Genomic DNA, 14,567 nt, shown 5'->3' on the forward strand with positions numbered 1-14,567 from the left:
TCCGGAAGTCGCCTCGGGTGGAAACAGAAGTTCTAATTTTCTGTTCCCAATGGCTGGATAGGGCAAAGCGGGGCAGGGCAAGTTAGGGTGTGCACTTTCCGTGTGCACTCCGCAGAGATTTCTCTGCTCCCCTGCGGTCTAGGTCTCCCACTCACTAGTTGCTCAGCCTCTATGAGCCGCCGATCCGGGTTGCAGGTAGGCCAGACTCCGCTCTGGGTCCGGAAGTTTTTTAGTATTCTTTCTTTGCTTTGGGCACTTGGCGTTTTGACTATTATGTGTCAGGAGGAATTTCTTTTCTGGTCTACTCTGTTTAGAGTTCTGTAGGCTTCTTTTATGCTCATAGTCATCTCATTCTTAAGGGAAGTTTTCTTCTATGATTTTGTTGAAGATATTTACTGTGCCTCTTAGTTGATATTCTTGCCCTCTCCTATTCCTATTATCCTTAGGTTTGGTCTTCTCACTGTGTCCTGGATCTCCTGGACATTTTGGGTTAGGAGCTTTTTGGGTTTTGCGTCTTCTCTGACTGTTTTGTCTATGTTTTCAATGTTGTCTTCGGCCCCCGATATTTTCTCTTCCATCTCTGATAGTCTGTTGGAGATGCTTGCATCTGTGACTCCTGATTTCTTTTTTAGGTTTTCTACCTCTAGGGTTATCTCTTTTAGTGTTTTCTTTATTGTGTCCATTTCTGTTTTAAATTCCTTCTTTCATTCCTTCATCTCTTTGGTTCTGTTTTCCTTGAATTCTTTGAGTGTTTTTCTTGTTTCCTTTTTAAAAGCTTTTATTTCTTTATGCTTTTCCTCCCATTCTTAAGTATCTCTATCATCATCTTGAGGTATGATTTCGGGTCTGAGTCTTCTTTTTCTGGAGTGTTTGGCATTGTGCTGTTTGCTGTGATGGGAGAGCTGGGTTCTAGTGTTGCCAGGTTGTCCTGGTTTCCCTGGGGTACATTCTTTCGCTTTCCTCTTGCTATCTTGTTGTCTGTGATTATAAGTGGTCTTGTCAGTGATTGGTTCTCATCTCTCCTGTGTACCTGGCCTGTGTCCCTAGATCTCTGCTGTTCCTGGTGGCAGATGGCCTGAGCACCTGTTCTGCATGCTTGGGCCGCTGGGTGGAAGCAAACACCCTAAGGCAGGGTTCCTGCTCCCCTGAACCAAGGGGGGGGGGTGGCACACTTGCTGAGCCCGTGGCATAGACCTCTCTGCTCCCTGGCTACTTGGAGCGCTGTCTCACCAGGCCTGTGTTCCTGGGTCTCGGCTGTTCCTGGTGGCAGATGGCCTGAGTGCCTTTTCTGCAGGCATGGAGTACTGGGTGGAAACAGGCACCTTAAGGCAGGGTTCCTGCTCCCCTGAACCAATGGAGGGGGCACACTTTCTGAGCGCTAGGCACAGACCCCTCTGCTCCCTGGCTACTTAGGAGCGCCGTCTCACCAGGCCTGTATCCCTGGATCTCCGCTGTTCCTGGTGGCAGATGGCCTGAGCGCCTGTTCTGCATGCAGGGGCCGCCAGGTATAAACAGAGACCCTAAGGCAAGGTTCCTGCTCCCCTGAACCAATCTGGGGGGGCACACTTTCAGAGCGCTAGGCACAGACCTCTCTGCTCCCCATCTACTCGGAGCGCCATCTCACCAGGCCTGTGTCCCTGGATCTCTCCTAAATGGACTTCTAAAATCAGTATAGAGTTGTTTTTGAAATGCTCTCTACCAAATGTTTGCTGATTTTTTTTTCTCTGCCCAGATGTCATAGATTTAAACTATATTCACTCTTTTTAAAAAATGCTTTTGTCAAATGCTTTATGAGTGTGTAGTCTTCAACTATTTCAGTCTAATAAAATATATAATTTAACATATTTTTCTCATTTTTCTAGTCTCTCTTTCTCTAATAAAAACAAGGCTTTTTAATGACAGGCTTTTTGACTTTAGAGTTTTTTCCATATACTTAAAAGTTTGGAAGAGTTCAAGGAAGGAGTGAAGGATCTGAAGGGGATTACAACCCCATAGAAAGAACAACAGTGCCAACTAACCCAGACCACTCAGAGCTCCCAGGGACTAAACCAAAAACCAAGGAGCATACATGGGTTGGTTCGTGGCCCCAGGCACATGTGTGGTAGTGGACTGCCTTGTATGGCCTCAGTGGGAAATGATGCACTTGATCCTGTGGAAATTTGATGCCCCAGGGAAGAAGGATGCTGGTGGTGGTAAGATGGGCAGGTGGAGGAGCACCCTCTCAGAGATAGGGGTAGGAACCCAGAAGGAGGGCAACTTTTGGAATGTAAATAAATAAAATAATTTAATAAAAAATAAACATTAATGATAAAAATTTTATTACAAATTTGGTTTTTTGTTTGTTTATTTCACTTGAATTTATGTAATTATCTCGTGTATTTGGCTAGTCTTCATTAAACATTATAATACTAATTTAACTTGACATAATTCTCTCAGAAGTATTTGCCAGTACAATTTCAATGTAAATGACATTTTGACATGGGAATAGATTGTCTCTATGGAGCTCTCATTAGTCTTTGTAGAGGATGATGTTGTTATTGCTATAGTTACCTTCAAAGGTTCCCATGAGAATGTTGACTTGCTTGTTGATTGTTTATATACCTGAAATTCAAGATAAAGATGACATATATATGTGTGTGTGTGTGTGTGTGTGTGTGTGTGTGTGTGTGTATAATATGTATAATAGGTGTATGTGTATATGTATGTAAATATATGTATATACATAATATGTATAATATTGCAGTCATTGTGTGGGTATTTATTAAGCATGAACTTTGTGTCAGGCACTATAAAGCACTTGGCATCAGTTAGTAAAACAAAGATTCTCTCACCATGAAGCTTACAATCTAGATGGAAAAGATAAATATAATAGGTAATTTACATAGTATGAGAGATGGTATTCAATTTTTAAAAAGTAAAAGCAGCATCGGTGTTACCTGAAGGAAGCTCTGTACATCATTAGGCCAAGCATATTCCTTCAGTAGTTAAGTATTAAGGCAAATGGGGATGGGGTTGAGGATAGTCAGCAGATAGCTAAATGTAAGGATAGTAAGTCAGAGGTACACTGAGCAATTTGTTCATGACACTCATTTTATTGTCTGAAGAGATAGGATGATCAAAAAGAAATGTTACCACTTGTTCTAAACAATGTACTACATAAGCTGGTATGGAGACATGTGCCTGTAAATTCCAGTACTTGAGAGGAGGAGACAAAAAGATCAGGAGTTCAAAACCATCCTTGGCCATTTAGTAAAGGGAAGCCAGCCTTGGGCTCATGATCAGAGATCAGTGAGGCAGAGAAAATGTAACCAGAGCACATTTTGACAAAGGGAGAGCAAAGACTGACACACTGTGACAAGAGGTTTTTCTCAGAAGATTACTTGGAAATGGAGAAACTCCTGGTAACAGGAAGAGTTTGATATAATCTATTTGTCTTCTTGTGCTTTTGAGTTTTATCCAAAAACTCTTCTCCATTCTCGTAGCATTCAGGGTTGTTTTCAACTGATTTCATAGTTGGGAACCTTGACTTGTTTTCTCTCATCATGATGATGAGTATTTTCTCTGCTAGTGCACATCCAGCTTCCCAGCACTGCTTACTTAAGAAGCTTCCTCTCCCTGGTGTGTATTCTTGGCACTTGTGCAAAAATGAGCTGATTGTAAAGTGTGTTTTTTTTTTCAGTCTCTATTCTGTCCTTTGACTGATGTATCTACATCATACTGTATGCCAAAGCATATAGTAATGATTACTACAGCTTTAGAGGGTATTTTGAAGTCAGGTAATATAATGTGTTTTGTGAAGAATTTTGACAGGGGTTCAGTGAGTCTGTACATAACTTTAATAGCATAGACTTTTCTAAGGCAACTTTGTAATTTTATTTTTTATTGATATATTTTATTAACATTTTAAATGTTATCCTCTTTCCCGGTTTCCCCTTCATAAACCTATCCCATCCACCCTCCCCATGCTTCTATAAGGGTGCCCCCCCACCAGCCTCTTTCACCTCCCCTACACTGGGCCATCGAGCCTTGACAAGACCAAGGGCTTCTCTCCCATTGATGCCCAACAAGGTCATCCTCTGCTACATATGCAGCTAGAGCCATAGTTTTGTTTATAGCCCGGACATTTCTAACAATATCATTTCTAATAGTGTATGAGCACAGGATAGCATTCCAATTTTGGGTTCTTTTTAATCTCTTTCATTTTTAGTTCCTTTATAGTTTTTATTGTTAGAGCTCCTTTACTTCTTTGGTTATACAATTTGTTCTTAGATACTTATTTTTTTTAACCTATGACTAATGAGATTTATTTTTTAATTTCTTTTTTATTTAGAATATTTGCTACCAGTACATAAAAATGCTACTTGAAGGTTTTTATATATAAGGTCATGTTGTCTACAACTTCAGGCTCTCAAAGGCTACAAACTTTATCTCAAAAGAAAAAAAAAGCATGGCAAAAGTATTATTAGAAAACAGTGTTGGCATTTTTGCTGCCACCTTCAATTGTATTTACTGAGTGATTAAATTAATGAACAGATTAGTAAATACTATTTCCAAAGTTTAGTCACAGTAAACAGTTTACTTTTGACCTAATACACTTTCTGTCCTTGGACTTGTTCCCTAAGCTGGGAGAATTCTAGGCTGTTTTCTCTACCCGTTTTTGCTCCTTAATACTGGTAGCAAACATAGCTTGTAAAGCTTTCTAGGCAGACAACCATGTTGTCTGTCTTAGTTGGATTTCCATTGCTGTAGTGAAGCACCATGACCAAAAGCAACTTGAGGAGCAGAGGTTTTATCTCATCTTACAACTCTCAGGCCACATATTCCATTACTAAGCACGGTCAGAGCAGGAACCATGGAAGAATGCTGTTTGCTGGTTTGTTCATCGTGACCTGCTCTGTTTATTTATTAACTTATGCACCACCCAGGACCACCTGCTCAGGGGTGGCACCCCCACAATGGCCTGGGTCCTCCTGCACTAATTATTAATCAAGAAAATGCTCACAAGTTTGCCTCTAGGCAATCTAATGAGGGAATTTTCTCAATTGAGGTTTCTCTTCCCAAAATAACTCTAGCTTGTGTCAAGCTGACAAGAAGCTAACTATAGCACATCATCTTCTGTAAATCTCACATGTAATAGAACTCTAACATAAAAAGTACTGTGTAGGAATTTTGTGGAAAGCCATGTGAGGCCCCACAGTCATGAAAAGATAAGGCTTGGGCTTTCTTCTCTTTGGATGTATTCATGCCAATCTTCAGTGCTAATAAGTTGGTAACCATATTTTTATGAAATAAAACCAATCCTCAGATATTTTTCTCAAGTTGAAATGTTCATATAAACAATGTTTTATTTCCCTTTTAATTTTTAGAAGTCCATCTGTTTCAACAATGTCAAGAAATTTTTCTTTAATTTTTTCTATTGTACTTTTTATGACTCTGACATTTAAAAGCAAAATAGCATTTTATATTAGACTAGACACTTGTTTAAAAATATTAAATTGTTTATACAGTTATCTACAACTTAATGGTAATCTTGTACTTTTCTAGTTTGTTTCTGTTCACTTAGTTGAATAGGAAATATATTTCTCTGTTAATGTTATAGACCCTCAGATCTGTGATACTCTACCTCAAAGAATAAGGTGGAATGAAGTTTTTTTTTTCAAAGATTTGGTTTTGTAAAGACAAAGTAAATGATTTATATATTGTTTGGGGGGGGGGGAGGTTTCTGCTCATATAAGCTTTGATTCAGTGTTATGTCAGACAGCAACTAGATTTTTTTTTAAAGTTTTCTAACTTACAGTTAGTAACTAAATTCTTTCTGTCTTGTTAGCCACCAGCTCTGCCCACTTGGAGGATCTTGCTTACCTGGATGAGCAGAGACATACTCCTTTGAGGACGTCTCTTCGAATGCCAAGACAGAGCATGAGCGGTGCTCGCACACAGCAGGACCTCAGAGGTCAGAATACCAAGGGCTGAAGGGTGGGTGGTGAGAACAGGGGAAAATGGACCAAAAAAAATTTTTTTAAGTTATTTTTCTCCTATCTCCAAGCTTGGTCTTTCTTTTAAGGAGGTAGATGATGTACTTTAAAATGTAACTAGAAAGGTCCAAATAGATTGTCCTTATAGAAACATGTTGTAATTTTGAAAGAAACCAAATGGAAAGAATAAGTACTGGTGGAGGAAAAGCCTTAAGCTCCTGGATTTTAGAGGTAACTGTTGACCAATGTTAGCCCTGACCATATTGGAGGTGAACTGTATACTGATCTGTATTCTACTATAGAATTTCTCTACTGACTGTTTCTAGTAACATATAATACATTTATTTTCTTGCTATTTCAGACAGTGCTGGCAACAACTAACCAACATCCTTTCACCCACTTAGGCACCCTATTATTTACTTTCTCTCTCTTGTGGCAGAATACACAGCATCTTAAGGATGGGAGAGCTGTTGGAGCTCACAGTAGGAAGATGTAGTTCATCATAGTGAGAAAGACGTGGCAGCAGAAACACAAGGCAGCCAGTCACACTGCAACCATGGTCAAGAATCAGAGACAGGAATGCCAGTGCTCAAACTTACACTCTGCTTTGTAATTGGTGTAGGACCCCAACCCATAGGATGGTATTGTTCACATTTGTGGGGGGGGGGCCTTCTCTCCTCAATTAAGTCTTTCTGGAAATAATCCTTATGGATACTCCACAAAGGTGTGTTTCCATGGCGATTCTTAATCCCTTCAAGTTGATATCATGAACCATTACAGGAAACTATCTTTTCTGTGGCTCCTATAAGAGGAAAACAGTCTTTTCTTTCATTTTATTATGAGAATAGTCTCATTGAGGAGATTGTTCCTGCTCTCTGTGCCTCTTTGCTCAAATGAACCTTCTCTGATAGCTTTTTAATACTTAGCATTCCTCTGATACCTAGAAATTTATAGCTCTTGGGTTTTTTTATTTTATAGTTTATTTTCATATTGGTTTTGCTTTTCTCTTTTATCCTATGTCCCTCACTAATCAATGCATTACTCACACAGGAAAGAAATTACTCATGCCTACTGGCCATTCTAGAAATCATTTTCCTCACAGCTTTTCAGTAATAGCCAAGCAAATGGAAGCCTAAAACAACTGATTGTATCACTATGTTTCCATAGTCACATTAACAATAGTGAATAATCTCTTAGTTTGGTTCCTAATCTTTCTCCATAGTATTTATCATTTCTATAGTTTATCATATACTAGTTGCTTAATATATCTATTTTTTTTATTTCCCCTTTAGAAAATGGAATTATGGGCCAGCAAGGCAAAATGACTTAGCAGATTAAGGGCACTTGCTACTAAGCCTGACAACTTGAGATTGATTCCCAGGATCCATGTGGTAGAAGGAAAGCTGGCTCTCAAAAGTTGTATTCTGACCTACATACACCCCCCCACACACGCACACACTAAATTAATAAGTGTAGGGAACACATTTTTCAGAAAGACAATGGAATTATGTCAAGCACAACTTTAGACCTTTCATACCCAAAGCTTAAATATATTTGATGAAAAGGATAAATAATTTATTTGTTCCAGGACACAATACACAAGATTATTAAATAAAATTGAATACAACTGCTGACCTGTCTAGACCTTCAGATTTGTTTTCAGATCTGCTATGTTGGCATGACTTTGTATTTCATTACTGAAAAACATAACAGTGCTTTGGTTTCTCATTGTCTAATTATAGGTGTTACTCTACATAGAAAAAAAAAATGACAGGTTTCAGCTCTATTCATTTGGGGCCTTGTTAATATTGAGTCCCACTGCTATTTGATCTCACATACATGCCTCTGGTGTGTAAAGATTTAATAAGATTTTAATGATACAAGACTTTATCTATTCTGGTGGTGTTGATATAGAGATATCAGTTACATCTTGATTATAACTAAGTGTTTTTTTCCTTAATTTAGCTTCAGCCTCAAGATTCATATGATGAAAGTATATTTATAGATTTTTTTCCCAAAGTATATCTATTTCTTTACAAGGCCTAAAAAAAAGTGTTTCTGATGATACTAATTTTATACTTCTTCAAAAAATCTACATTAGTGCTCAAGCTGTACCTTTCACATTAGTGCAGATGCTGTGTTAGTGCTTTAGTCTCTTCGGGTGTCTCTATTTCTCGAGAGGGTTACACTGAGCAATCATTTAGAACATGATTTCCAGATGAGTGTATTGATTGAGGAAAAGACAGGGTGTTTACTTAGTAGTTTGGCCTTCTAAAATTAACATACTTTAATTCATTACTCCAAAATTAGCACACTCAGGTAGAGGCTCTGGAAAATAATCAAGCTCAAAAAGGAACATGTAATCTTGATTACTGTTTACAAAGAATTGAATGACTTCTGATATGAAGTAAAGAACATTGATAAGAAGATAAAGCAAACTTAACTTGGACAAACTATAGGCCTTAGCAATCCTTTATAACTGAGGATTACTATATCTAAACATTCCACATTCCCTTAGGTTCATAATCAGATTGTTTTCCTGACATCCATCATCTTCAAGCATACAAATTACAGTCAGTTTGAAATGTTTTTCCTAATTATAGTTGAAGTAAAATTACCTTATGTCCTCCCCCCTCCCGAAAAAATAAAATGACTAAGGATAATTTCAGTATCATGTGTTTCTAGAGACCAGTGAGATGGTTCAGCAGGTAAAGATACTTACCCCAGGACTGAAGACCTGATTTTAATCCTGGGGACACCCACAGATAGATGAAGAGAACTAATTCCTACAAGCTTTCCTCTTCTCTGCTCATTGAGGCACACATACACATACATACACACAGGTGTGTGTGTGTGTGTGTGTGTGTGTTTGTATTTTAAAGTATTACACAAGTTTTATGAAATAGCTTTTGTTTTGTTTTGTTTGTTTTGTTCTAGCTGTTCTGAGAACTAGGGCTTTACACGTGCCACTAAGCTTCATACCAGCCCTGTGTAACAAGGTTTGTTGTGTGTATGTATGAGTGTAGATTATGTGTACATGTATTCAGGTGCCCACTGAAGCCAACAAAAGGTTTCAGATCCCCTAAAGCTGTAGTTACTGGAGATTGAGAGCTGCTCCACGTGGGTGCTCAAAACTGAAGTCTAGTCCTCTGCAAGATCAGCAAATCCTCTTAACCACTAGGCCATTTCTCCAGCCAGAAATAGGAGGGTTTTTAGCAACAATTCTAATATTATTTTAATGCTGAGTACTTAAATATGTATGTACTGACAATATATCTATAGTATATCCAGTGATAATTAATTGTATTGACTAACTGATTTAAAGTATAAAAACTGCCTGAAATATGTTCACTGTGCATACTCATAGGGTTATATTCTTACATTATTAAGAATTCTAAAAAGCTTTTATTTATATGACTTGATGTGCTTTTTAACCATATTATAGACTAATATGTCAGGTACTAGTTTCAGGTTTTGAATATAATAGTAGGTTTTTATAAAATAATAGAGGTCATTAAAATACCTTTCAGGGCTGGAACGATGGCTTTGTGGAAATATCACACTTAGTGCTCTTGCAGTAAGTTTGTTTTCAAGCACCCATGTGGTAACCGCTCACCGCCGTCCATAACTTCAGTCAGAGGATCCAACACCCTCTTCTGACCTCTTGCAGGCACCAAAAATACACATGGTATACATGCACAAGGGAAAAACACCTAATACTCATTAAATAAAGTATTTTTTCATCTTAAAAATAAAAGATCTTTTCTACATGTTAAAAAGGTGTGGGAAATTCCACTACATAGTTAGTAGTAAAAAACTTGGTAAAAGGAAAATAACCTCTTGGTGTCATAACAATAACTTCAGTTTTAAGGACACCAAACATGTCTTGGAAACCCCCAAGGGGCCCCCCCAGACACTTCAGTAAGCAATTTAATAAATATTATTGTAGTTGAAAATGAGTATTATGTCTCAAGGACTATATAGTCTGTTTACAGAAATGCAAATGGGGGAATACTTTGAAAGTTTTTAGATGTTAGAAGTTGTTTATGAGCATAGTTTATAAGTAGAGTTCATTTCAAATTTACCTTAACAATAACTGAATTATTGAGTCATAATAGTAGTTGTCTTTTGACTACTGACACAAGGTTATTAGGGTACTATGTGAGTTAGAATTTTTTGGATCACTGAGTTACATATTTTAACATTGGCCTCATTAGTAAAAAGCTTCTTTTTTTTTTTTCAATTCAGCTGTTCTACCACAAATTGATGCTTCCAGAAACTCTGCCCAAGAGTAGAGAGAAGGAAGTCACATAAACCAGTCCCTTTGCAGCAGGGTAGCAGATTCCTAGCTATCATCAGTAGTCAGACTACTTTTTTTGTAGTCATAAAAGCTGTATTTTAGGGCTGGAGAGATGGTTCAGCAGTTAAGAGCACCAACTACTCTTCCAGAGGTCCTGAGTTCAATTCCCAGCAACCACATGGTGGCTCACAACCATCTGTAATGAGATCTGATGCCCTCTTCTGGTGTGTCTGAAGACAGCTGCAGTGTACTCATATAAATAAAATGAATAATTAAAAAAAAAAAAAAGCTGTATTCTAGTGCGGTATACAAACTGTTAGCCTGCCCTTAAAGTCTGTCTTTAAGGAATAGTCAATTGAATTAACTCTGTGAAATTTTTTAACTGAAGGTTTCATAATTACTTAAAAAGTTTTCTTTTTTATTTGGTCACCATTGCATTATCAGGGGTTATGCTAAAAGTACAGTGAAGCATCTCTTTTGACCACCTCAGTAAAGTACCATAAAAAAGACCAAAACTGTTGAGAGAGGGAGAAAAAAGTAATTGCTTTTTGCAGGTAAAGTAATACATTATAAGACAGAATATTAAAAGAGAAACAAGGAGTTAAATACATAATATGTATGCTCACATAGGGATGTCAGGTCCTAGCTACTTGTAGTGAATCAGTGAAAAATTATTAGGGATAAGGCCCAAAACTACCTGTGGTTAAATTATAATCATACTGTTTTACTTGAAGAGATTACATGTTACTAATTAAAACTTCATTTCTCAATATATTGTTTTCCTTAGTCCTTTGCCAAATCTCATTACATAAAGACATTTAGAGACTTTCTGTTTAGTGATTGCTACTTTGGTAAACACTAGGATAGAGAGAGGGCAAGTGTGAAAATGGCTGTCTGGCTATTGGCACAGTATTCTAAAACTGGCCCTGCGATGGTTTACTTGGCTTTGAGTTCCTGCTTTCATAATAGTAAGTTTGATTTTCATTAAATAAAATGAGTATATCACAGCATGTGTGAGTCCCTCACATTTCTGAAACAATGCGTTCTTTATGAAGCTGACTAAGATGCATGTCATGAAGCTGATGGCTATTGCATTAGCCCACTGAGTCATGCAGCCCTGGGCTTGCTTAGTCATCCTGATCATTGCCTAGCTAACTGGCACATTTACAGGGGAATATTTCCATCAGTATTTTTAATCACTGTTGTTTATTATTTTATAAGCCATTAAATGTCCTTCTTAAGTAAATTCAAAAGCTAAAGGAAGCTTACATTCACAAAAAATGCCAGCATGACTGTTAGATAGCAAACTGTGTGTTCTAGTTATATGAGATCTCTTTCCCCATAGCCAGCTCTTCTACAGAGTACCTTACATTTTGAAAATTCATGATTTAAATTGAAGTTTTTTAACTTCTGATAAATCTAGAGTGCTTTATTTGAGTAGTTTTTTATTAAATTATATTTATTCATTTGTCAAGGTAATGGGGTGCACATGTGCTGTGTGATAAATGTGGAGATCAGGAGACAGCTCACAGGAGTCTGTTCCTCCTTTCACTGTGTCCTGGGGATCAAGCGCAGGATAATGGACTTTGCAGGAAGCTCCAAGCTCCTTCACACACTTAGCTGTCTGGCTGTCCTCCTGTTTTTGGTTTGGTTTGGTTTGCTTTGTTTTAACTAATCACTAAGGTATAGTTGCTCTACTTACAGGTCTGGTTTTTATATAAACCAGTCTTGGTAAATTAACAAATCTTACCCAAATAATAGAAAACCCAAATAAGGGGCAGGAGAGATGGCTCAGTAGTTAAGAGCACTGACTGCTCTTCCAGAGGTCCTGAGTTCAAATCCCAGCAACCACATGATGGCTCACAACCATCTGTAATGACCTTTCTTGGTGTGTCTGGAGACAGCTACAATGTCCTCACATACATAAATTAAATAATTTTTTTTAAAAAAAGAAAAAAGAAAACCCAAATAAGAGCTAATACATAAAGTTTTTATAAGCGATATTTTCAACTGAATTAGACTTAAAGAATCAACTTTTAGATTAAGATTGTTCAAAAAAATATTAAAAAATTCAATTGAAGTAGCCATAGTCAATAAATTTACTTGACTAATGTCTTTGTAACACTTTTGAATTCATTAAAATTATTTAGGATTTATATGTGAAATATTTTATGGAATAATTTCCCAAGATACTAATGAAATGATAGAACTGGAAATTTCATTTGCAAAATTTCATTATAAAATTTTTTAATAAAAATTCACTTAGAAATATTACTCTTAAATTTCAAGTAATTAAAATAACTAGTTTTGATATATCTAAAAACAAATGTCTCATTCTCAGTGCCACTAGTCAAATAATATAAAACTTCAACTGAGTTGGCATATACATATGTTATAAATTTTTCTCATTTTTAAAACATTGCTTTTTACATTTTCCCCATATATTAGGTACTAAATTTGGTGAAGTATATAGAAAGTTGTAATCATTCTAGGAACTGGGTTTTCCTTGTTTCTTTCATTATTCTCTGATGACCTTTGTCCTTTCTCCAAGAATTTCAATCAAGAGTGATTCTGGATTGGTTTTAAACAAATATTTTTCTGTAAGACCAATGTCAGGGGCTGGGGATATTAGCTCAGTTGGTAGAGTGCCTACCCAGCATGCCCTGGAAGGAGACAGGAAGATCAGAGGTTTAGGGTCATCCTTAGCTACATTGTAATATATAATTCCCTGTCTTTAAAGAACTTAAAACACTATGACTAATTATTAGTGTGACGCAGGAAGAAAGCCTGGATAAGTCCCAAGTTTTTGTCTTATAAGATGGAATATGTAGTGATACTGTGCAAACAAATGGTAATCAGGAAACTCACTTCTCAAGGAAGTGAAATAATCTTAGTGACATTTTCCAAGTTTGTGATTCCTGTTAGATATCCGAGTAGATGACTCCTTTTTTCCTCAGGTAGTAGATGTTGAACCTAGAGCCTTCTGTGTGCAAGTCAAGCCTACCCAGCTCTAGCTACAACCCAGAACCACTTTTTATCTTAAGGTGGGCTCTCATTAAGTTGTTAGCCAGCATTAAACTCACTAGCCCAGGAAAGCCTTAAGTAATAATCCTCCTGGCTTAGCCTCCCAGAGTCACTGGAACAACAGGCCTACACCACCAGACACAGTGTCATAGATAATGGTCATGAGTTGTTGGAAATGTTACACAAAACTTTAGGATTGAGGTCTAGAATAGAAATATAAGAACCATCATCACTTAAAAAGCTGTGACAGACTTTAATCTATCCCATTGAGATGTGGGGGTAGTAACATATAAAACAAGAATTCTAGTATTTTAGGGGTGGTCATAAAGGAAGACCCACCCCATCAAGAGTTAGGGGTTGTTTTAACAATGTGAAATCATAAACAGTGTGAAACAAAACTAGAAAATAAATCACTTTACAAAAAGTTAAAATAAATCATTTAACAATCAGTGGCATTAACCAAAATAATTTCAGGACAGTAATGTAAGTAGAAGCCAGGCTCTGAGTTATTACTGTGAAAGAAGACTGATAAATGGTTCTTTGAAAAAATTGGGTGGTCAAAGAAAGAAGGGAGATAAGGCAGAAATGTCAAAGGGAAGAAGGCCTGAAGAGTCAGTATCTTCCCAGTATCCTTTCTGGTTGGTTGGTTGGTTAGTTGGCTGGCTGGCTGGCTGACTTGTTTGTTTGTTTGTTTTTTAATTATGTGTCTGTGGGAAAGAGGTGATAAGTGTTTTACTAAGTGTCTGTTTTAGTTCAGGATATGGGAAGTGATTGAGTTAGACACTGTCCTAAACAGTCATACTCATTCTTCACAGTGGTGCTGTTCACCTTACATGAAGATGAGAAAACCGACAAATTGCTAATATAAGTAACTAGGCCACTAGGCAAGTAACAGAGGCAGATCCAAACTGAGACACCTTAGCCCTGAGTCCACCATTTTACTTTTTCTGCCAGGTTTTCCTGCTTGTCCAAAAGCTGTTTCTGCTTCTATTTTTTTTTAATGGAACTTATCTAACATCAACATTTTCAGACCATTCTCTTTACACTATTTACTGTTTCACATGTTCAATGATGTATTTCCTGAGGTAGAAATACCTTCCTCCATTGTTTTTTTTTTTTTTTTTTTGGAGGGGGTGGATTTTGGTTTTGTTATTTTGTTTTTGTTTTTTTGCTGAGGACCTAGAGCAAGCAGGGCTTGACTCTTGCCAGTCAGCCCTTATAGAAACTCAACAGACAAGTGATCTCCTGCCTTGGTTAAATAGTTCTCT

General features: G+C 37.2%; 1 protein-coding gene across 1 annotated transcript in view; it reads left to right on the forward strand.

Moving 5' to 3' along the window:
- Nucleotides 1-14,567, forward strand: part of TANC2 (tetratricopeptide repeat, ankyrin repeat and coiled-coil containing 2) — a gene marked incomplete at both ends in the record, with an annotated part of 236,840 nt that overhangs the window by 130,735 nt on the left and 91,538 nt on the right. Inside the window, one exon of the mRNA XM_080922462.1 lies at nucleotides 5,828-5,953. Within this exon, the coding sequence (XP_080778588.1) occupies nucleotides 5,828-5,953 (126 nt within the window). The remainder of the gene's footprint in view (nucleotides 1-5,827; nucleotides 5,954-14,567) is intronic.

Source organism: Micromys minutus (genome assembly GCF_963924665.1).
Source record: "Micromys minutus genome assembly, chromosome: 10".
NCBI classification, from domain to species: domain Eukaryota; kingdom Metazoa; phylum Chordata; class Mammalia; order Rodentia; family Muridae; genus Micromys; species Micromys minutus.